Genomic DNA, 25,095 nt, shown 5'->3' with positions numbered 1-25,095 from the left:
GGGCAGCACGGTGGCGCAGTGGTTAGTGCTGTCGCCTCACAGCAAGAACGTCCTGGGCTCGAACCCCGGGGTTGTCCAAACTTGGGGGTCATCCTAGGTCGTTCTCTGTGTGGAGTTTGCATGTTCTCCCCGTGTCTGCGTTGGGTTTTATCCGGGTGCTCCGGGTTTCCCCCACCATCAAAAAGACATGCATGTTAGGGTTAATACTCCTGTCTGTGCCCCTGACTGAGGCATGGCAAGACCAACTGGAGTTGATCCTGGGTGCTGCATGGTGGCTGCCCACTACACAGTTAGGATGGGTTAAATGCAGAGAAAGAATTGCCCCACGGGGATTAATAAAGTGGTTTTATATATATATAGCGTTTTTTTCCGAAACCGTCAATGGTGTTGAGTGCTCGACTAATGAGGAGCGGAATATCAATACGGATACAGGTCATTGTTACACGGATACAACGCGGATACAAATCAAGTATCTTTATCTACGTATGTGTTTGTCTATCCATCTATTTATCTATCTCGCTGTCTGTCCATCTATCCATCTCTCCATCTATGACTCTGTCCATCTATCTCTGTCTGTCTGTCCATCTATTTGTTTGTATCTATTTATCTGTCAGTCTATCTGTCAGTCTATCTGTCAGTCTATCTGTCAGTCTATCTATCTATCTATCTATCTATCTATCTATCTATCTATCTATCTATCTATCTATCTATCTATCTATCTATCTATCTATCTATCTATCTATCTATCTATCTATCTATCTATCCATCTATCTATCTGTCTGTCTGTTTGACTGTCTGTCTGTCTATGTGTTTGTCTATCCATACATCTGTCTGTCTGTGTCTGTCTGTCTGTCTGTCTGCTACAGTATAAAGGGATTATTACCATGAAGTAAAGTAAAAGCGGTTCTCAGTAGGGTTCACTGTGTATATAACTCGTGACTAACTCTCATTTTCCCCCTGTTATCAACCTGTTGATCATTACACATATAGCGCCGTTAAAACGGGGCTGTTTGACCCGTTGAATCTGGCCTCCAGTCTTAACCCTCCTGTCTGCAATACGTAGCGTAAATAGGAGGGCTTTCCCAACTGAGTCCGGTCCTGTAAACGGATACCCGGCCCATTCAGTCCCGCAGAAACTGCACGTCTGTTCGCCAGCAGATGTAATCGCCTGCTCCCTCCCGCACAGAGGAATGTCAGGTGTACCCGAGCTCGTGAATGAGGAAGAATGAAAACTAAAAGCTGCCAACCCACCTGTTCCGGGACATGAGCTTTTCTTTTTTTTCTTCTTTTTTTTTACCCAACCCCTCGAAGAGGTCCGGTCGAAATGATCCTTCCGTTTCATTATTGACCTGTACTCGCGAGTGCCACCCTTAAAAAGGGGAAGAAGAAGAAGAAGAAAAAAAACAAAAACAAACTTGGTCAGCAACGTGTCTAAAATGGATGAGTGTTGCCTGTCTGCCGAGGAACTAGAAAGGCATCGGATACACGTGGAAATAGAGAGACAACTGCAGCGTGATAAAAAGAAGTCACATCGGGAACTGAAGTTGCTTCTTTTAGGTGAGTTTGTGTGTTTGTGTGGAGGGGGATGCCAAGTTGTCACCCAGTGTAATGCAAAATCATCGAGTTATCGAAAGAAAAAAAAAGGTCCGTTCGCGGACCTGGGGTTTGTTTTCACACCAGGATATGTACGTCAGCTGCATATAAATCATTTTCATGTCACTTTATGACTTTATACCCTAAAAGAGGGAACTATATCCGGCGGCTCCGCGCTCGTCTCTGAGACCAATGGCTGCTTGCTGGTGTAATCTTTTACCACGGATCTCGAGAGTCCTTGACTGACAGGTCCCAGCTCTGGAGGTGGCTGCTGGCCTTCATGTAATAACCGCGCGCATTCTTCACATATTTGACGGGCGCTATAAAGGAAGTTGCTCGATAACCACTGACTTTATTCCCTGTAATCCACGCCAGCGTAGGCTACCTCACTTTAAATCACTGTAATGGTAGTTTTTTCCAAGTAGATAAGAATAGACCTTCACGCATTTGTTTTTTCATTAACCCCCCCCCCCCCCGTTAAGACATGGGTCACAAAAACTCGTGTAAAGTCATGGTATTCTACTTATGATTAAATGTCAGCAGTAATGATCACACCTAAGTATGTAGTATACTTTACATTATAGGGGTTTAATGGCGTGCTGATAGGAAGAATGGATATGTTAGCAGCTAAAGAGGCAAGCCAAACCAGCAACTAGAGGTGTAAAGGAATTTAGGGGAAAAAAACTATTCACGCCATAGTATCATAAACGGAAACGTCAGCATTTGGCAATGTTCTGGGTACCAGTCTCTTATAACTGCGATAGCCCAAGTCGTGGCCTTGATATTCCTGTGTATTTACCGGCCAGTCTGTTTTACCACGCACTTACTATAAAAAGTTGGCTGTTGGTTATGTCGAGAATAGCACATCAGACAAGCAGGGCTTTGCTGAAAGGTCAGCATTACTTTAAACATCTGCTTAAGTTAGAGGCGTCTATTGAGGGACAATATCCTCCTGTAAAGGTCAGTGTAAAAGTACATATTTTTAGGCCTTTAGCACTTACATAAATGTGAGCTGGTATGGATTCAGTGTCTTGATCATTTACTCTTCAACACACAGGCGAAACTACCATATATGCAGGCAATGCAGCTGCATGGGGACCCACAACAGTTTAGGGCCCTCACGCGCCGACCCCTCTTTACCTCGCCACTAAGATCTTGAGCACCGTGTCTACAGTGCCCAAAAATGTGCAGTGTGCCCTCACGTAATTATGGACATGCATACTACTAGAATAGACAACTTCACACAGCAAAAAGCCCAGAGAGTGTGCCTATGATGTAAGTACAAGCTACTAATTATTTATTTTACTAACAATCAACCTACACGCTTGTGTGTTGTGTTCATAAGGCCTATGCAGAGATGAGTAATGTTGTCTATGTGCAGGTGCACTGTCACTGATTATGTTTTCATCTGTTAAGGTGCGCGGACATCAGATGTTGTTAAGTAGGCTAGTCTATCACTAGCTTGGCCTTGCGGTTATGACTCACCTTCTGTAGCCCAGCGGTCTGTTTTCCTAGTAATCATTTCATTTAGGCGTCAACTGTGCCTTTCATTTAGCTGTTGCAGGCCGTTTTAAAGCTGCGTACTTTCACGTCTTTCGCTCGCTACTGACATGACGTTATCTTAAGTCTGGTTGTGATGGGCAGGCCGGGGCCCACTTTGACCATCTTGGATCGGGGCCTGGCGCTGACTCATTATGTTGCTGCTCTAACCCCACACGTTGTTGTTAATGAACACCTTGACTTTGTGGAAACGTTTGTCCCACGTCTCCTTTACGGGAAATCCCCCCTAATTACTGATGCCACTTGATGCCATTTGAATGCTGATCTAATCAGCATTATCTACTTTGATACATGCATAATTCAATGTATTGTTTTTATAATATACTTGGTTTACTAACATGTGTTTTATACTGTAGCTTCCACCGCTATTAAAAAAAACACTTCAAAACTTACAAGTGAGTGTTGCTTTATTCATGGCTGTTGTCAGCCACAGCAGGTAGCGTAGTGGTCTGTTCTGTTGCTTACCAACACAGGGATCGCTGGTTCGAATCCCCGTGTTACCTCCGACTTGGATGGGAGTCCCTACAGACACAATTGGCTTTGTCTGCGGGTCGGAAGCCGGATGTGGGTATGTGTCCTGGTCCCTGGTCGCTACACTACTGCCTCCTCTGGTCTGTCGGGGAGCCTGTTCGGGGGGGGGGGATAGCGTGATCCTCCCATGCGCTACATCCCCTTGGCGATAAGCCCCATGGTCAGGTGAAAAGAAGCGGCTGGCGACTTCACATGTATTGGAGGAGGCATGTGGTAGTCTGCAGCCCTCCCCGGATCGGTAGAGGGGGTGGAACAGTGACCGGGACGGCTCAGAAGATTGGGGATACAATTGAGTAGAGAAAAAGGGGAAAAAAATATTTCCTCCAACTTTATACTATCTCAACATCTGTCCAAATATGTCAGTAAATACCTATAGAGATAGGGAGGTAGGTAGTAACTGAGTGTGTTAATCTGTGTTGTATTTTACTTACAGAAAGAGGTGTTCCATTACTTCATGGAATGGAAGAGTGGGGTAATTGGCCGGGTACAACTGGGGAGATAAAGGGGGAAAAAATCTCTCCCCCGGGAAAAAAAATCTGACTCACAGGTCGTCTCACTCTTCAAAGACCCGACACACTAACCCTTGACCCAGCAACAGTGTACCCCCCCGCACCCCCAGAACAGCAAAACATTTCCCCCAACTATGTACAACTAACACTTATACCCCCCTGATGAACCTGAACACGCTACAATAACAAGACATGCTAAGCAACAAGAAATGACACACAGGAAAACAGATATTTGGTTGACTTGGCAGAGCACACGGGTTACAACCTCTTAGCGGAAGGAAACTCATCATCGTCATCATCAGTTCTGTAACCTATGGAGGTCGTAGGAGCACAGCTGATGCCTCCACAAGTCTCTTTCACCGTTCCCTATCCATCGCAACCCTTCCCGCCTCCGAAAACTTTTTGGTCACTTCTTTAACATTGTCCTCCAACGTCCTCCAATTCTGGCTTGGAATTCGTCTCTAACATTTTCATCTTCTAGTTTTTCAAGGTCATATTTGATTCTACCATTCTGTTCTCTTTTCTGCTTTTTCAGCTTTATGTTGACGGTCATCATCACATGGTCGCTTCATATATCAGCTCCAGGAAATGATCTTGTTTTATTTCTTACAATGCTTGATTGAAACCTTTTCGACATTAGTATGTAGCCTATTTTGCTGTGGTTTATGCCGTCCAGTGAGTGCCATGTAGTTTTCCAAGAGTTAATTTGAGAGTGGAGCATGTTTGCCAGAACCAGTTGTTGTTCGCGCGTTTCCTCTCCAGTTCATGTGTGTCTCAGGCCCTACTTTTGACATACCAATCACCCTGCACAATCAAAATATCTTTATTTGTTTTTTTTTCTTGATCCAATTTTTAATTTCTTCGTATAACTCTTCAATCTCCTCGTCGTTGTGGTCTGTCATAGGTACATAAACTTGGATAACAGTGATGTTGCAAGGTTGACCTATCTGAGATTGGTCAGCATTCTAGTACTGAATTGACTGTGTCTTTGTGCACCATAAATCCAACACCTCGGACAAGTTGGAGACTGTTACCACTGTGTCAGACCTTATGACCTTTGTCAGTGACATTCTCTCCTATGTCTTTCCATCTCATCTCTGCGATGCCTAATACATTCCAATTGTACCTTTCCATTTCGTGGCAGAGTTCTTGTAATTTTCCAGGTATGTTCAATGTTCCCTGTGGTGAACTCAGATGTCTGTAGCTTTAGCTTTGTAGTTTGCCTTTTTTCTTCCTCAGTAACATATTTTTCGATTTCACCCCAAGGAAGGTTGGTGAAGGACATAGCTGTTGTTAACCCGGGCCTCAACTGATCCGGTATGGTGGTTGAGTTTGGTTGAGTCATCATTGTGTTTCAGTAGAGGGAGTACCTAGTGGTCACTATCTCCTCTCCGGGTATAGATGCCCGTTGGTTCACAGAGGAACTCATCCGCCCTTTGACAAATTTTGATTTTAGTCCTGCTTGGTGTCCACACACTCTCCTCACAATAGCCCAAGTGTTGAAGTGGGGGTGCCGGTTTAGTCGCCGACGACCCGACGGTTGCAGTTAAACGTCATAGCCAGGACGGAAGGAAACTACTATCATGAAAAAATTTAACAGCACTTGGGAATTACTAGTGATGTTTAATTGTCAAAACTGGGTGAAATAGTCTGGAGAATTCAGCTAATTAAGCATGAAGAATGACACACATGCATATAAAATCAAAACAAATATAGAAATACATCTGTGGTAACATCTGCTTCTAAAAAGGACCACTCGACAGCTTCATGCTCCAAGATCAACTTTATCTAGGCCGGGCAAAAACAACACAGAGGCTTACCCTGACTATCGTGTAGGGGCGAAGGAGCTTACCACACACACACCCGGAGACAAAACGAAATAAAGAGAACCCCACAACCAGAAACTCCCAACTAACAAACAGCTATGCCTAGCGGGAGTATGGCTATATCACCATTATCCTAATTAGTATTAACTTATTTTATAATGATCACGTTACAACACTTCTCCTCCTTTAAATTACCATGTTCCCCAAATGTAAATAAACTCGGAAAACAGTAACAGTGGTGTCTTTGGCCTGTGTGCACCTAAAACGTATACTAGTGTCTCCGCAGCAGTTTAACAACACAAGCACCTTTTCAGGATTTTTTTGGGTGGATCTGGTGTTGGGGATATGAGAGGGGTCTGTGTGTCAGTGTGAGCCTTTCTATCCTCTTCAGGGGACACTAACATCTCTGCCTGTCTCTCTCCCCGGCATAGTCACTGGTGGACCTGCCCCCACAATAGTCTGTCTCACCACTGGCAACTCGGTGGAAACTGTCTCTGAGCCTGTATCATGACGCATGCACACATGGTGCTGATGTCTGCGGAAAACACGTCCATCAGTCAGCTTAACAACATAGGAGACTGGACCACTCTGCCTAAGAATAACCCCAGGTTGCCATTGCTGGTTGTTATTACTGCTGAAGATTCTCACATAGACACTGTCATCCAGTTTTAACTGTCTCTCTCGTGCACGGTGATCATGTCCCTCCTTCTGCTTTTCCTGTTTTCTCTCCACTTTTGCCTTCATGTTCAGGTGCAGCAGGTCCAATTTCCACTTGGGCCTATGTCCCATCAGCATCTCTGCTGAAGTGCATGCAGTTGTAGAAAATGTGAAAGCCATGTGCTAAGAGTCCCCTGTCATCCGCTTCAGGTTTAGCCAAACCATTTCAGGCTAGGTGGAAAGGAGCTGACCGAATGTGATCAATGCCATTCTGTTGCATGAATTCACTGAACAGCTTACTGGTGAACATTGGGCTGTTATCAGTGACCAGAGTGTCAGGCAATCCATGGACTGCAAACACTTGCCTGAGTTTGTTCATGGTTGTGTGGGCTGTGATGTTGCTCATGATGTGGGCTTCTGTCCATTTGGAGTGTGCATCTACCATTACAAGAAACATTTGCACCATAAAGGGGCCAGCAAAATCCAAATAATGCCTAGACCAGAGGCGGTTTGGCTATTCCCATGGGTGCAAAGGAGCTTGTGGTGCCATGTTCTGATTGGTCTGACACTGTGTGCATGATTTTGCCTTGTTCTCCAGATCATGGGCCATTCTTGGCCACCAGACGTAGGATCTCGCAAGGCTTTTCATCCGAGACACACTTGGATAAGTCTCATGTACTTTCTCCACAATCTGTGAACAGCCAGGGGGATGTACGATGACCCTCAAACCCCAAAAGATGCAGCCATCCTGAAGACTCAGTTCTGTCTTGCGTTTAGCATAAGGCCTCAGTTCCTCTCCTTCCACAGCACTGGGCCAACCTTGTAAAGGGAAAATCTTGACTTGGGACAGAACTGGGTCTCTCTCCGTCCACTGTTTGATCTGGGTTGCCTTTACAGGTGTCTCTGACAGCCTCTCCAATAAAAACACAGTCTCTGGTGACACATACTATGTAGTAGCAGGTGTCTCAGGTAAAGGCAGTTGACTCAGTGCATCAGCGTTTGCATTATCCTTACCCATTCTTTACACTATAGTGTACTGGTAGGCTGACAGTGTGAGAGCCCAACGCTGTATCCTGGCTGAGGCTAGTGGTGGGATACATCTGGTCTCACTGAACAGGCTCATCAGGGGTTTATGGTCCATTTAAACTGTGAATGCACGTCCATAGAGGTACTGATGAAAGTGTTTGACAGCAAAAACAATACCCAGACCTTTGTTTAACTGTGAATATCCTTTCTCAGCTGCCGTTAGGGTACATGAAGCAAAACAGATAGGCTTCTCTGAACAGTCCTCGATTACTTGTGAGAGGAATGCCCCGACTATGTATGGCTGTGATCACATGAAAGGGTAATCTCCTTGTCTGGATCATAGTGAACAAGCAGTTTCGCTGAGTGGAGGAGGTCTTTCCCTTCCTTGAAAGCTTCCTCCTGCTCTTCACCCCACTGCCACTCAGTGTCATTGTGAGGCAGCTTGTACAGTGGGGCCAAAACCTTTGAGAGGTCAGGAAGGAGCTTTCCATATTAAATCACAAGGCCTAATGATTATATGAGTTCATGGACGCTCCTGGGGCTTGGATTCTTTTTGATAGCTCTCACTTTGTCTTCCACTGGGCAGAGCCCCTCAGCTGTGATCTTGTGTCCTAGGCAGGTCACACCTGGTACGAGGAACACACACTTTCTGCATTTCAATCGCAGCCCTGTGTCTGAGAGCCTTTTCAGCACCTGTTTTATGTTTGCCAGATGCTCCTCCTTTGTGGCCCCCATGATCAACATATCATCAAGATACACTGCTATGTGCAGAATCCCCTGTAACAAAGTGTCCATTGTCCTTTGGAAAATGGTGGGTCTTGACTCCACCCCAAACACCAGGTGATTGCATTTGAACAATCCCTTGTGAGTGTTGATTGTGACGTACTCTTTGGAATCTTTGTCGAGCAGCAGCTGTTGGTAAGTGTGGCTCATGTCCAGCTTTGTGAATAGCTTACCCCCTGACATGGTTGCAAACAGGTCATCCACCTATGGCAATGGGTACTCCTCCAGTTTAGAGACCTGATTCACTGTAAGCTTTCAGTCCCCACATATCCTTGCCATTTTGTCTTCCTTCAAAACTGGAACAATAGGAGTTTCCCACCTTGAAATCTGGACGGGCTGAATGATGGATGCCCTGACTCTGTAAACGTTCAAGCTCCTCATCAACTTTGCCTTTCATGGTATAGGGCACCAACCTGGGCTTGAAAAACCATGGTGTGGCCACAGGTTTTGACATTGAGTTTCAGTGTTATGCCCTTCAGTGTGCCCAGCTCATCCCTGAAAATGTCACTGTACAGCTTCCGAATGTCCTCTGTCATGTATGCATACTTAATTTCATGCCAGCTGAGTCAGATTTTGTGAACCCAATCGCAGCCCAAAAGACTCGGCCCGCTGCCCTTAGCTATCACCATCCTGGCATTTGCCTTCTGACCCTCAGCTGAAATGTCCACATAAAGCACCCCTAAATGAGATATGGACTGCCCCATATAGGTCCTGAGTTTGAGCTTTGACAGGCTGACGGGAGGCAGGTTAGACCCCCACGTTCTCCTGTAGGTCTCCTCACTGATGACCGATGCAGTGGCCCCTGAATCAATCTCAAACTTAATGTCCTTCCCCGTGACAGTGACTGTGGCATAATGGGGTTCAGGTGGCTCCTCATCTGTTTCCACTCCAAACATGTTGTAGGCACATGCTGCCTCTTCTTCTAGGTCGCATGTAGCTGCCTGAGCCTGATAAACTTTTCCCTGCCCAGGCTTACCCTTGCCCTTTGAACTCCTGCACTTTTTAGCTAAGTGTCCTTTTTTGCTACAAGCAAGGCAGACGGTGTCTTTGAATTTGCAATCATTTGCATTGTGTCTCTCTCCACACTAAAAACATTCCACCTGTTTCAAATGTTTACCAGTCTCTCTCCTTACCTGGTGCATTGTCGCCGTCTGCGACCCCCCCCCCCCATTTCCCTTCTGGATATCTTTGGCATTATTGGCAGCCATCTCCATACCTTAGGAAATTTCAAGGGCTTTCTTGAACGTCAACGGTGGGGTTTCCCCAGCAGGCGGCGTTGTATGGCGTCATTATTAATACCACATACCAATATATCACGGAGCATGTCATCCAACACTGCCCCGAAATCACAATGCTCTAACAGTTGCCTCAGCTTGGCTACAAAGTTGCTATAGACGGACCTGGCTTTCTGACTTCAACTGTTGGACTGTCACAGAAGGCTTTGGATTGTGGTGGTTCCCCACGAGCTTCACCAGTTCATTGTATGGAATTTCCCCCGGTTTCCGCGGTGTGTCAGCTTGTAAGTCTTTGCCCCCCCCCCCACACACACACACAGGAGAATAGAGCACTGCTTAGCTTCCTCAGTAATTTCATTAGCAAGAAAAAAGTGTCCCAACCTTTCCTCATATTCCGTCCAGTCCTCGTTGCCCTCCACAAATGCATCGAGTCCCAAACCTAGCCATTTAATCGCGAGGCTCCGATGAACCGGCGCGTGGCTCCTAGCCGCCTAGCTAGCTAGCACACTGTAGACTAGCTCAAGCTAACAGCAAAAACGGCGACAACGTCGTCGTGAAATGTATGTGGTGACTTCTACTTCTGAAAAGGACCACTCAGCAACTTCACGTTCCAAGATCAACTTTAGCTAGGCCAGGCAAAAGCAATACTTTTACACAGAGGCTTAAGCCGACTATCTTGTAGGAGTGAAGGAGTTTACCACACACACACACACACACACACACACACACACACACACACACACACACACACACACACACACACACACACACACACACACACACACACACACACACACACACACACACACACACACACACACGGAGACAAAACGAAATAGAGAGAGCCCCACAACGAAGAAACTCCCGAAAACTGCATCTTCTAGCAAACAGCTACCCCTAGCGGGAGTATGGCTATATTACCATTATCCTAATTAGTGTTAACTTATTTTATAATGATCACAATACAACAACATCCATCTATCCATCCATCCATCCATTATCTGAAAGTATCCTGCTCTCAGGGTCGCCGGGATGCTGGAGCCTATCCCAGCAGTCATTCATGGTTCATTTAAACAGTGAATCATTCACTTCTGGATATTCTTGTACTGTTAAAGGGACAGTTCACCTCAAAATAAAGAAATACATTTTTTCCCTCTTACCTGTAGTGCTATTTATCCATCCACATCATTTTGGTGTGAGTTTTGGAGATATCAGCCGTAGGGATGTCTGCCTCCTCTCGAGTACAATGGAAATGGATGGCAGTCGGCTTGTGTTGCTCAAAGCGCCAAAATAATGCTTTTGAAAAACTCAACAGCAATGTCTCTTTCCAGAAAGCATGACCTGATTACTCAAGATAATCCACAGGCCTTGTTGTGAGTAGTTTCAGGTAGAAACTATTTTATTAGACCGAACTACACACATGAAACTGCTCACAACAAGATCTGTGGATCATCTTGAGTAACCGGTTCATGATTTCTAGAAAGAGACGTCGCTGTTGAGATTTTCGAATGTATTTTGATGGCACTTTTAACAACACAAGCCGAGTGCCATCCAGTTCTATTGTATCCGAGAGAAGGCAGACATCTCTACGGCCTATATCTGCAAAACTCGGGGCAAGTTTTGAAAAAATTATGTAGGATTTTAGAAATACATATGCAGTGGGTCTATGTGTGTGTGAATCTAGGAGAGATATGTGAAAAGAAAAATTCTAATTACCTTGAATGAAATGGCTAATACGTTTCTATTCTGTTATATTCATAAGAAGCTGCAACCTTTTTTCTATTATTATTATTATTATCACAATAATGGCATATGTGCTATATGTTATTGTTATATATGACATGTCTGTCCACACAATTTTTCAAATTCTTGTTATTTTTTTGGAGGGGAAGGGGGGGGGCACCGGTCATCGCACTGTAATTCGAGCACTGGGCAACTCACACCAAAACGATCTGGATAGCACTACAGGGAAGAATAAAAACCATGTATTTCTGAGGTTCAAGTTCAAGTTTTACTTTATTATCATACACATATGAAAAGTACCTTGTACCTTCAAATGCAATGAAATGCATATGCACTAGCTCTCTCAGCCCTAAAAACGATATATAAAGAAATAATAATAACAAGACAATGAATAAGAAATCAGAAATACCGCACAATAATAAATCACTGAAGTTATGTAAGGAGGCTACTGTTCATTATTCTGACCGCCTGAGGGTAAAAACTGTCTTGGAGGCGGCTGGTCCAAGCTCTGATGCTCTGTAAACGTTGTCCCGAGGCAAGGAGTGAGCACAGACCATGTGCCGGGTGGATGGTGTCCTCCATGATACTTGGGGCCTTCCTTCTGCAGTGGTGGGTTGATTTTGGGGTGAACTGTCCCTTTAAGACTCCAGCCTTTTTTGTTGTGCTGAAAGCCTGTTTAGCTGCAACTGATTGATGCTTAGATGATTTTTTTTTGTGTGTGTGCATGTCACAGATGTCCTATTTCTGGCATTGCTTTGATCTTATTCCAGTTTTCATCCCTCGCTCTCATTCATCTCATTTGCCCAGGGACTGGTGAAAGTGGGAAGAGCACTTTCATCAAACAGATGAGGATCATCCACGGTGCTGGATACAGCGAAGCTGACAGGAAAGGTTTCACCAAGCTGGTGTTTCAAAACATTGTCACAGCTATCCAGGCATTGATCCGTGCTATGAAGGTCCTACGCATTGACTACATAGATGACAAAAACATTGTAAGGCACCATGCACTTATTAAGATACTCTTCAAAGATACTCTTCAATACTCTTCAAAGTCTGTATGTCAATTAATAGTGGGGAAGATGGTTTCAGAAACGGTTTTAAATGAGTATTTTGTACGTGACAGAGCCATGCAGAAAAACTGATCCAAGCGGAGGCAGACCAGCTGTGTACTTTCGAAAACTGGCAGGTGGATGCCATTAAGAATGTGTGGAACGACCATGGCGTTCAAAGGTGCTATGACCGCAGAAGGGAATTCCATCTGTCTGACTCAGCTAAATAGTGAGTGTTGATGTGTCACATGAATCACTTCACATGAACACGAGGTTCCTCTTATGAAACAAAGCTTTTGTTGTGTCTGATTAGGTGTCAGTCAACTGCCAAATTCTGCACTGAAATCATGGGTGTATATTCACACTCATACAACTAACGTTTAAATGTGTGTATACGTGTGTGTGTGTGTGTGTGTATGTGTGTGTATATATATATATATATATATATATATATATATATATATATATATATATATATATATATATATATATATATATATATAGTAACGTGCACGGATAAGAAGACACGCTGGCCGCTGGCTCGCGGGTCGGACCCTTTAGTCGAGCGGTTAGCGATGTCTCCCGCGGTGCGGGCGACACGGGTTCGCTTCCCGGCCGCGGCAGTTCCTGTGGTTGCCTCCCGAATTCGCTACACTGGTGTCAGAAGTGGGATGGAGCGACTGTAAGGCCATCGGAAGCGTAGGCGCCCTGAAACGTGAAGGAACTGATATGCTTAAGCGCGGGGACGCGCTTCCCGAAGGAGGTGGATAGTGTAACGTGCACGGATAAGAAGACACGCTGGCCGCTGGCTCACGGATCGGACCCTTTAGTCGAGCGGTTAGCGATGTCTCCCGCGGTGCGGGCGACACGGGTTCGCATCCCGGCCGCGGCAGTTCCTGTGGTTGCCTCCCGAATTCGCTACAATATATACATATATATATACACACATACACACACAATTTATATATACTATATATATATGTGTGTATGTATATATATACATACACACTATATATACTATATATATGCACACTATATACATATGTGTGTGTGTGTGTGTGTGTGTGTGTGTGTGTGTGTGTGTGACAGTACAAGCCTGTTTAATGCCATAAGCAATCATCAGCTGTTGACAGCGGATGATTGCTTAGAGCATAAAACAGAATTGTACTGTCTCATAAAGAATGTACTTGACTCACTGGATTATTTTGCTCCTTATTTGTTGAGCACTTCCCCTACCGCAGAGTGTTTCTGTTTAACAAAAAAGAAAAAAAAAAGTATTAATTTAGGGGTAACACTCCATCAGGAGCTATAATATTACTCTACTGTGTCTCTCAAATGCCGTAGAAGTTGTTTTCATCGGCAGTGTCACTGGTGTTCAATTAATGAATGTGAAGACTTGCTTCCTGATTGGCTGCCATGCATAAGAATATGTGAATAACAATGCTACATTATATAGCTGTGCGTTGTGTTGTTAGCCACGTTTTCTTATACGACTGTGGGGGCACCCACAGAATTCGCTATGAAGGCCAACAAATTAGAGGGGTTATGTGACATTACACTGCCTACCGCAAATTTGCTGAAGCAAACACACCATAACACCGTAGTTACTGCACATTATTTATGAACTGTTGATTTTTCGGGATTTTTCCCTCTTTTTTCCGCCCACAATTGTCCGGCCAATCACCCCACTCCTCCGAGCTGCCCCACTCGCTGCTCTATCCGCCCCCTCTGCCGATCCGGGGGGCTGCAGACTACCACATGTCTCCTCCGATACATGTGGAGTCTCCAGCCACTTCTTCTTTTCACCTGACAGTGAGCAGTTTCACCAGGGGGACGCAGCGCGTGGGAGGCTCACGATCACACTATTCCCACGCTATTCCCCATGCCATGCATGAGTAGTAGAAACATTTGCTCAGGCTGTAATACATGCAAAATGGTGTAGAGCGCGGTGAAAAGTAAAATGGTAAAAATCTCCCAATGCATTAATTCAAAGACAGACAGAGGACCGCTTAGTATTATAGTTGCTTATGGAGTGTTATCTGCACAACATAGAGATAAAGTTGACAAAATCCTGATTGTTTCTCTTTTGAGTTTTCTTTTGATGTTCCTACCAGTCCAGGTTTCATAAACGAAAGTGCACACTTAAAGTTGATATGTCAGGCAGGGATGGATAACATGATCCAGAAAGGGCCCGTGTGGGTGCAGGTCTTTGTTCCAACCAAGCAGTTGCACACCTGATTCTATTAGTCAACCAATAGTCTTTGCTAAGTGTTATGTATTGGCCATCTAAGCTTGTCCCTTCTAAGATACCGTCATACTTCCCTTGTGTACCTTGTGTGTTATGGTTATGCTGATCCCAGGGTTCTGACAAGACTACATCTGCCCACATGAAATACTCCTCCGTCTCATGCCTCTTCATTAGAAGTTATACTCAAGTAAAGGTAAGAGTATACAACACTAAGGACCTTGATTTGTAGACTCAGGTGTGTAATGGCTTGGTTGGAACAAAGACCTGCACCCACACCGGCCCTTTCTGGATCATGTTGCCCATCACTGTGACAGTCAGGGTAATAAATTAGGTCTATTTGTGCTTATTTTGCAGTTACCTGAGTGACTTGGACAGAATCGCAGCCCCCTTCTACATCCCTACCCTGCAGGACATCTTGAGGGTCAGAGTACCCACCACAGGCATCATAGAGTATCTCTTTGACCTTAGGACTGTTGTATTCAGGTAGACTATTTCACTACTTGGCCAGGAGACGTATCAGAAAACAAGGACTATGAATTTGGAGTAATAATGAAAAATAATAGAGGGTTTTGCAGATCGGATCAACATAAATGATTCAAAAGGAAAATTAATTATTTTGTGAATCATCACCTGGTCATTCGGTCTAGGATGGTGGATGTTGGTGGTCAGCGTTCAGAGAGGAGGAAGTGGATCCATTGCTTTGAGAAGGTCACTTCTATCATATTCCTGGCAGCACTCAGCGAGTATGACCAAGTCCTATATGAAAGTGAGAATGATGTAAGGGACCAAAGTCTTCATTTTCTAGTTCTTCACAATTATAACATGAGTAGGTCTTCGTCCTGTCACTTAGCTACCATTTCTATTGATATTTCTCGTTGATTCAGACATAAGTTGTCATTGAACTCAGACTTCAATGACAACTGATGTTAAACTTGTCAAATGGGACCAATGGTTTTGTCCAAGTTGGATTCTAATTTCTCTCCTTACAGAATCGATTGGAAGAGAGCAAAGCCTTGTTCAGGACCATTGTCACCTACCCCTGGTTTCAAGAGTCTTCAATCATCCTCTTCCTTAACAAAACAGACCTGCTAGAGGAGAAAATTACTAATTCCCACCTAGCAGACTACTTTCCAGCATATAAAGGTAACACAAAAATGTATCTCTTTGTGATCTGCTTGTGTTAATATGGCATGTCTGCTTACTAACAGCTTGAATTTTAAGTGATCTTTAATGTTTGTAATTTGCTGACACTCTGACTTGATCTCACACAGGGCCTCAGAGAGATGCCGAGGCGGCAAAGAAGTTCATCTTAAAGATGTACGAGGATCAGCATATTGGTCGTCAGAGACCTCTTTACAAACACTTTACCTGTGCCACCGACACTGAAAACATTCGATTTGTCTTCAAAGCTGTCAAAGACACGCTTTTTAGAGAGAATCTCGAGAAATTCAATCTGGAATAAAAGGGTTGGCTGGGTTCGAATTACGGGGGGAGCTAAGGGGAGCTCGGCTCCCTTGAAAAGGCCATGAGCCTCCCCGAAAGCCTACTCTGAGAAGTCTAGGGGGAGCTCTGAAACGTCGTCCATTTTCGTGTCACATGTTATAGATTTTTTTAAAATTTACAGCAAGGTTCCTGAAATTAATACTAATAGCTAAATATGCAACTGTTGTGTTTATTCTCTCATTACATTCCAATTTCCGAACCTTTGTCGCCGCTATAATAAACATAATGCTGTGTCTATTCCTGCTGTGGCCATCTGTGCGTGGCGGCGCACTCAAATAATCGCGTATTACTGCGCCACTTGAACTTCCTCCGAGTTTGGCTCGCTGACAGGCTGTTCCGTGTTCGCTTCTGATTTAAGGTAAGAATCAAGGAATTACTTGCTTGAGCTGTGCGTTTGTGAAAACTGTCCCTAATCCTATTTAAGCTTCGTGTACTTGGCGGCCAACAGATTTTTGTTTTGAAATGAGAAAACCAAGCTGTTTTCCGACCACCAAGCTGTTTTCCGACCACTATTTAGGAATAGGGAAACAAAACAGAAAACGAAAAAGCGACCCGTCATCTGATTTTCTTTTATGTGTTTATAAACGGAAATTGGGAATTAAAATACGTGTGTGGAAATCTTTCTCAATTTTGAGCTGATTTTTTTGTTTGTTTGTTGTGAAGAGGTATAATGTCAAGTTCTGGCTCTGCGCATTACTATAGTCCACTGACTTCCGGTTTCTACTGCACCGGTGATACCAGTTTCCTGTTTGTTGGTGCGTGCTGTTGACGACGGCATATTTTTCGTGATGCACGCAAGATTTACCACGGATAAATGTCAACGACTTCCACAGAATTGTCATCACACTTTCACCTGCACCTACCAGCAAACGGGTAAAAAGTTTCAAGTTGCACATATTAAGTTATGTCCACAATTATGAGGATGATGGAAGTTTGCCCGACATTGTAACGATTTTCAAGGCAAAGTACTGTTAAAAAATTATATCATCTTCGTCAGGTTCATCAATGGAGATAAGTGATCTCAAGTCGATAGTTTTTGAACCTTAGAGTCATCAATGTTTTATTAGACTCGGTAGTAGTAGCATTCCTTGATACTGTAACCTGCGCGAATAAGTAGACACGTTAGCCCTTGGCTGACGGGTCGGACCCTTTAGTCGACTCGTTAACGTTGTCGCCCGCGGTGCAGGAAATCCGAGTTCACGTCCCGGTTGTGACGGTCAAGCCGAGATGCCCCCCCAAATTCGCTACATTGGTGTCAGAAGTAGGATGGTGAGACTGTGAGGTCACCGGAAGCGCGTGCGCCCAGAGGTGTGAGGGAGTTGATATGCTGAAGCGCGGGGACGCGCTTCCCGAAGGAGGGGGCTAGTGTAACGTGCACGAATAAGTAGACACATTAGTCCTTGGCTAACGGGACGGACCCTTTAGTCGACTGGTTAACGTTGTTGCCTGTGGTGCAGGAGATATTGGTTCACGTCCTGGCTGTGGCGGCTGCTCCCCTTAATTCGCTACAATACCACTGGTCTGAAATTTACAAGGTTTCCTTGACTGATATCTCAATATTCCTAAGGGCGAACTGTTCGATGCGCTTTGTCGATATGATTTTAAGCATAGGATTTTCGTTATACTAAAATGTTTTTAGATGCGGAAAAATGAATGCGGGGTTTCAAATTCACTGTCAAAGTCAAATAAAGTATGTGCTGACATTTTATTCCCATCGACTGATTTGAAGTGTCATTACTGAGTGCTAAGGGTGCAGGTATTATTCGGCAGAACTCATTCTTGCTGCTGACTAATGCAGCCACTATTATTTTAACTTAGGTCATTGCTAAATTTATGAAATTCACAATTTTTTTTAGGGAGTTAACAGACTTTATTTGATTTAAGGTAATAATTTTTGACTAATTTACAACAAAACTAGTAATTATTGGCCAACCTCGAAGCTTATTGAAGCTGATGAAATATTTCTTTTCAGACCTTAACCTAACCCAAGCAATTCAGACACCGTACCTGTAGTAATATCCTGGATAGTCAGCATGATTGCAATATGTAAAGGTAACTTATTTTAAAAACAAGCAAAATACAGTGCCTTGCAAAAGTATTCAACCCCCTTGCCAGTCATCACTCATTTCTGGATTATAAAAGATACTCTCACATCTGTTCCTGAACAATATTATTTTTGTGAACCCATGCTCTAACAGCATGTTCTCAAAGGCAAAATAAATTATTTTTCGCCGACTTTTTATTAATAAATATTAAAAACTAAAATATAGTGCTTGAATAAGTATTCAACCCCTTGTGCTCTGAAAGCTCCAAGTTTACACAAATGACAATTTATTCCTAAAACAAACTCAAGTTAGCACAATTGGACATAATTAGTGTGCACCTGTAAGATATGAAAGTAGCAGTCACGTTTATGGGTCTAAAAAAACCCTCTGTGTAAAGTTCATTAGCCGGGTGTGAACTCCATCAGAAAATGAAGACAAAGGAGCATAATACTGAAGTAAGAGACAAGGGGATTAAAATGCAGAAGGCGGGAAAGGGATATGAAACAATATCCAAGTGTTTGGATTTCCCACAGAACACTGTTGGTGCATTGTTAGAAAGTGGAAGCTGTATCACACCACCCAGACGTTTTGTCGAACAGGCCGTCCCTCAAATCTAAGAGTCCAAGCAAGACATGGGCTGGTGAGGAAAGCCACAGATGATCCTGCAATCACTTAGAAGGAGCTCCAGAGGTCAGTGGCTGAAACTGAAGTAAATGTGCATGAGTCAACCATACCATGGGCTCTCCATAACTCTGGCCTGTATGGGAGGGTGGCAGGAAAGAAGCCGTTGCTCAAAACTATGCATGTAAAAACATGCTTGGAGTTTGCTACCAAGCATGAGAGAGACCCAGTTAGGATGTGGGTAAAGGTTTTGTGGTCAGATGAGACGAAAGTTCAGCTTTTTGGCCAAAACTCAAAGCTTTATGTGTGGCCAAACCTAACACAGCTCATGCCCTAAAAAAACACCCTCCCTACAGTGAAGCATGGCGGCGGCAGCATAATGCTATGGAGTTGCTTTTCATCTGCAGGCATTGGAACGCTTGTTCAAATTTAGGGAAGAATGGATGGAGCTAAATACAGGGAAATACTGGAAGAAAACCTTTTGCAGTCTGCCATAAAACTAAAGCTTGGGAGAAGGGTCACCTTCCAGCAGGACAATGATCCTAAGCCCAAGGCTAAGGCAACAATGGAAACAAAAAGGTGAATGTTTTGGAGTGGCCAAATCAAAGTCTGGACCTCAACCCCATTGAAAATCTGTGGGAAAGACTGAAAATCGCAATCCAGAGGCACCATCCCACCAACCTGCAAGACCTGTACAAATTCTGCCAGGAAAAATGGGCAAAAATTACTCCAGAAGAAAGTTAAAAGCTTGTACATACTACCCCAAGAGAATCATGGCTGGTATTGCAGCAAAAAGGTACTCTACAACGTATTGATATGTGGGGGTGGAATATTTATGGAAGCACTATATTTTAGTTTTTAATTTATTTACAAAAGTCAGTGAAACAGAACTTATTTTGGTGTTGGGAACATGCTGTTAGAGCTTATGGGTTCACAAAAATAATATTGTTCAGGAACAGATGTGTGGGTATCTTTTATTATCCAGAAATTAGTGACGACTGTCAAGGGGGTTGATTATTTTTGCAAGGCACTGTAACTTTTGTTTCATGTACTGGGCCTCCAAAGGGCTCTCTGAAACTAGGCCTTTGCCAAGGCTGAGCCCTTTGATGCCCCAATGGGCAGTTTCACCTCATAACACTCAGTAATAACATTTCAAATCAAAGTTTGATAGGGATGAAATGGTTTTATCAGCACATACTTTATTTGACCGAGTTTGACAGAGTGACTATGAAACCCCACATTGAATTCTCCGCATTTAAAAACCTCATTTTATTATCTGAAATCCTATCCTTAAAAACACATCGACAAAGAACACCGAGGAGTACATCCTAAGAAATATTAAGACATAAATCAAGGAAACCTTGTAAGTTTCGGACCAATTGCATCAAGGAATGCTACTACTACCGAGTCCAACAATAAAACATTGATGACTCTAAATGCTCAAATACTTTAGACTTCAGATTTCATATCAACATGGGTGAACCTGACAAATATTATACCGTTTTTAAACAGTACTTTGCCTTAAAAATCGTTAGAATATCTGGTAGTTTTCCCTTTAGCTGTGCATGCTCCCGCGAGGTGTACGCAATTCTCGGCGACAGGTAGAACTCGGCGTAACACCTCTTCACAAAAAAATCCCAATTTCCATTTATAAGCACATAAAAGAAAATCAGATTATGGGTCGCTTTTTCATTTTCCTTTTTTTTTTGTGCCCTATTTCTAAATAACAGTTGGGAAACAACTCCTTTCCCAATTTTGGTTTTCTCATTTCAAAACGAAAATCCTCCATTCACAACGAAGTCCTCTAGACGTCACTGCGACGTTATTGTGGGACATACCGAGGACATTACAGGGACGTTAGGGGAAAGTCCCCATGACGTCCCGGGGACGTTATTGCAGGACGTCCCCGTAACGTCTTGGTGACATTACAGGGACGTTAGGTGAAAGTCCTCCAGACGTCATTGTATTGCAGGACGTCCCAAGGACATTACAGGGACGTTGTGGGATGCTCTTTGAACTTCTCGCAATAACGTCCCTGTGACGTAATGAAAACCCTCCACAATGGCATTTACCAGATGTTCGGAGAGGACCTTTAGGGGGACATGCTGGGGACGTTTTTTTTGTTTGCTGGGTGGCAACTCCACATGTATTAGAGGAGGCATGTGGTAGTCTGCAGCCCTCCCCAGATCAGCAGAGGGGGTGAAGCAGCAACCAGGACGGCTTGGAAGAGTGGGGTAGTTGGCCAAGTACAGTTGGGGAGAAAAACGGAAAAAAAATCCAGCAAAGAAAAAAGGGTAGGCTAGCCTATATTAAAGGTAATGTGTAGTATGTGTATACATCCTGTATGCTGTATTTCATGTGGTATTGACTGTCATTTTATTTAGGCCTGTGGTGTTTCAATTCTATTTTTGCAAGGTGTTGAACAAAAGTGTGATTGTTACTGTATCATGGTGTTTTACTATGCAATAGGCATTTCCCTGTTGTGTTTGGATTATGGCTGTTGTTTTGCCAGCCTATGTTTTGTGTAAGACCAACAGTTGAGGTTGTGGGCATCTTCCGATGTTGTCATGTGACGCAAGCCAGGTCTGGTCTGTTTAGAAGCGCCCCTGGCTGATTCACTGGATTTTTTTAAATTTATTTTTGATTTTATTTTATTTTATTTTTGCTCAAAAGCATTGCAGCGGTGAGTTGTTTCCCCCCTCTCTTTGCGTGGTATGAAGTGAAATGTTATGGACAGTATTAACTGTACGTAGTAACAGAACAATGTTTTTCGCAGCAATCCTGCAGAACGCGCACCTCCATGCATGCGCATGCATGTGACACCTGTAGTAGCAAGCCAAAAAGAAAAAAAAAAGGGGGCTCCCCTGAAAGCCCCTATGTAGTTCGAACCCTGGTTGTGAGACACTGAGATGATTTTGCTCTCATGAGCCGGATTGCCCGTTGCACTGTCATATTATAGCACTTTTACCAGCGTTTTACTGACGGTTCACCCTTTCCTCATGGTCGGTGACGGTAAAACAAATAATGGCAAATCATTAACGCATAAAGTATGTGCTACTGTTTTTAATGATCATGCAAATAATTCCAGACATGCTTAAAACCATTCCCCCATTAGCTACTGTGGGATAATACAAAGCTTCAGCTGCAGTGGTTTGACTTGTTCACTGAATCATGTTTTGTGTCTGTAACTGTAACATGCGTATCTAGACATCGATGCCAAACTGGTTAGAGGAGCTCTTTTACAGTAAAATGTGGCCAAGCCTGCTTTACGGCCTTGTCATCCGGTATGTGTCATGAAGATAAAACAATGCAGGTAATCGCTTTCCTTAAAAGGCCTCTATGTTGACAGAAGTAATGTACAATACTATATGCAACAAGAAATGTGTCATACCAGCCATGTTAAATGAACTTTCATTTGATTCAAAACATAAATAAAAACAAATCAACAACTTTTAACCTCTCTATGGAATATGCAGGCGTGTGTGTGTGTGTGTGTGTGTGTGTGTGTGTGTGTGTGTGTGTGTGTGTGTGTGTGTGTGTGTGATGTAACCCAGGTCTGGTCTGTTTAGAAGCGTGTGTGTGTGTGTGTGTGTGTGTGTGTGTGTGTGTGTGTGTGTGTGTGTGTGTGTGTGTGTGTGTGTGTGTGTGTGTGATGTAACCCAGGTCTGGTCTGTTTAGAAGCGTGTGTGTGTGTGTGTGTGTGTGTGTGTGTGTGTGTGTGCCTGGCTCTTTGTGTTTCTTATTTGTGCCTATGTGAGATATTAGAATAAAACATGACCACTCTGTAAAGAATAATCTGCCGGTTTCATTTTAAAAAAAAGTAAGGCAACCTATGTAGCCTTACTTTTTTTTAAAAATTAAACCGGCAGATTATTTTTTACAGTGCAATATTCAAGATGACTTGCCAAATTGTGTCGGACTGTATTCTATTCTGTTTTCTTACAGTGTAGTATTGTAAAAACCAAACATGAACAACGCAATAAGACAAATGAGCTTCTGATATAGTTTAAGAATCAATGAAAGAGAATCTCTTTTAATGATCCATCACCGATATTATATCCAGTGATATGATTTTGGGTAGATAGATAGATAGATAGATTTTATGATACATCAAATAGAACAACAAGGTTTGCATGCTAATGATTAACCACTGGCAATTTGAGTTCTCTATTTTTTCTTTGCTTGGGACTTGGGTGTGACTGGGCTGATTGGCATGCTGTTCTAGTAACCTTTGTACTAAGAGGTCGCTAACAATGTGTGGAGGACTGACAAATGACTTTATCTTCCTGTCCCCACTGGTGGCCCTGAGATTACAGCGGTGGTAAGTACCTACTAAAGTACACGTTCACAAGACTCGGAGAACAGTACAGCCCCTAGGAAGGAAACGTCTTCTAGTCATTGTTGTCTTTATCTTGTTCATGGCCACAGTTAAGTGTTTTCAGCCAACCACTTATTTTAGACGTTTAAATGTCCACGGTACATAAGCCTGTGTCATGCCATAAGCACAGCTGATGATTGCTTATGGCATGAAACAGGCTTGTACTGTCTTTTAAAGGATTTACTTGAATCACTGGATTATTTTGCTTATTTGTTGAGCACTTTTCCTACAGTTGAGTTTTTCTTTTGACAAAGTTTAGAAATATATATATATATATATATATGTGTGTGTGTGTGTGTGTGTGCGTTGTGTGTGTGTGTGTGTGTGTGTGCGTGTGTATGTATGTATATATATATATATATACAGTGATTAACGTGGGCCGGAGCTACCCGGATCCCGACACCGGCACTTCCCCTCCTCCCCCAAGTCAACTGGAGCTGAGATCCGGCACTCTGTAGACAGGAGTAATTTCAACCTTTTTGTCACAGTAAAATTTAAAACAAAAAACATGATGCAGCCAATTCACAAGCATTACAAAATAAATCACAAATAAAGTCGTTCTCCTATTTTTATACTACTTTACTTTTTCTAAAAGTTTGAATGATATCGCGTCCTCACGTGACCCGCACCTGCCTGCTGTATGGCTTCACCAGACTTGACATCAAAAGAGACTGGCTTCACACTCACGGGTCAGGGTCAGTTCACCGCACCAGGCAGACAAGACTCGAGAGAGCGTCAACCTGCTACCTGCACTATTATCTTGGATTGGGGGGCATAAAGAGTGAGTATCTTCAGTGTATTTCCAATAGTATTTCCAATAGTTTTGTCTAGCTCTGCTGTGGTTTTCATTCAAGCAACTAACGTTAGCGAACGTAACGTTAGCTAGCTAGCTAACTAGCTATCTTCCACCCGGTAACGTTGCTAGCTAGTTGCTGACATTGCTGGCTAGTTGTTTGAATGCTGCTAGGCAAGCTAACTATCGGTAGCGTCCGGTAACGTTACCAGTAGCTAGCTAGTTATGTTTGTCCAACCTTAGCTCTGGCCATGCAATATGGGATGGATGGAAGGGTGGAGACAGTAGGTAGGGGCTGGGATGGATGGAAGGGTGGAGACAGTAGGTAGGGGCTGGGATGGATGGAAGGGAGGAGACAGTAGGTAGGGGCTGGGATGGATGGAAGGGTGGAGACAGTAGGTAGGGGCTGGGATGGATGGAAGGGTGGAGACAGTAGGTAGGGGCTGGGATGGATGGAAGGGTGGAGACAGGTAGGGGCTGGGATGGAAGGGTGGAGACAGGTAGGAAGGGGCTGTTTTGTTTCAGCATTCAATTTTTATTGCTGAAAAACTGGTTTGTTTTATATTATGATTGGAATTGGAACATTAAATGTTGTGATGACTATTAGTAAATTCATGAAGTCTGTTCAGTGGCACTTTCAACTAATACAAAAGACTGATTAAAATGCATTTCAATTTTTAAATTGAACATGTAGCCAGTGATTTATTGAGCATGTAGTGTGTGTGTGTGTGTGTGTGCATGTGCTCGTAGGGTTAATTTCCTGATTTGAGACGCAGTATTGAGGCCGACTATCACTCCCGCACTTTTGCCCACCTCTCTAATACAGAGATCCCCCACTTACCAAATCCCACTTTAACCCCTGTATATATATGCACAGCAACCAATGGTGGGGTAGAAAACATTACAACCATATACACTCACCGGCCACTTTATTAGGCACACCTGTCCAACTGCTCGTTAACGCAAATTTCTAGTCAGCCAATCACATGGCAGCA

The 25,095-nt window shown here is 43.5% G+C and overlaps 1 protein-coding gene across 1 annotated transcript; it reads left to right on the top strand.

The window, feature by feature from the left end:
* Positions 1-1,171: 1,171 nt before the first annotated feature.
* Positions 1,172-17,013, top strand: LOC130121497 (guanine nucleotide-binding protein subunit alpha-14-like). The gene is made up of 7 exons (XM_056290315.1): positions 1,172-1,557; positions 12,271-12,455; positions 12,587-12,741; positions 15,115-15,243; positions 15,408-15,537; positions 15,750-15,903; positions 16,032-17,013. Exons 1-7 carry the CDS (start codon positions 1,437-1,439, stop codon positions 16,220-16,222), a joined length of 1,065 nt encoding a protein of 354 aa, XP_056146290.1. The 5' UTR covers positions 1,172-1,436; the 3' UTR covers positions 16,223-17,013.
* The last annotated feature ends 8,082 nt before the right edge of the window (positions 17,014-25,095 follow it).

The sequence above is a fragment of the Lampris incognitus genome, chromosome 12 (genome assembly GCF_029633865.1).
Source record: "Lampris incognitus isolate fLamInc1 chromosome 12, fLamInc1.hap2, whole genome shotgun sequence".
In the NCBI taxonomy this organism is placed as follows: Eukaryota; Metazoa; Chordata; class Actinopteri; order Lampriformes; family Lampridae; genus Lampris; species Lampris incognitus.
The sequence above is the reverse complement of the archived record's forward strand: the minus strand, read 5'-3'. Positions and strand labels throughout refer to the sequence as shown.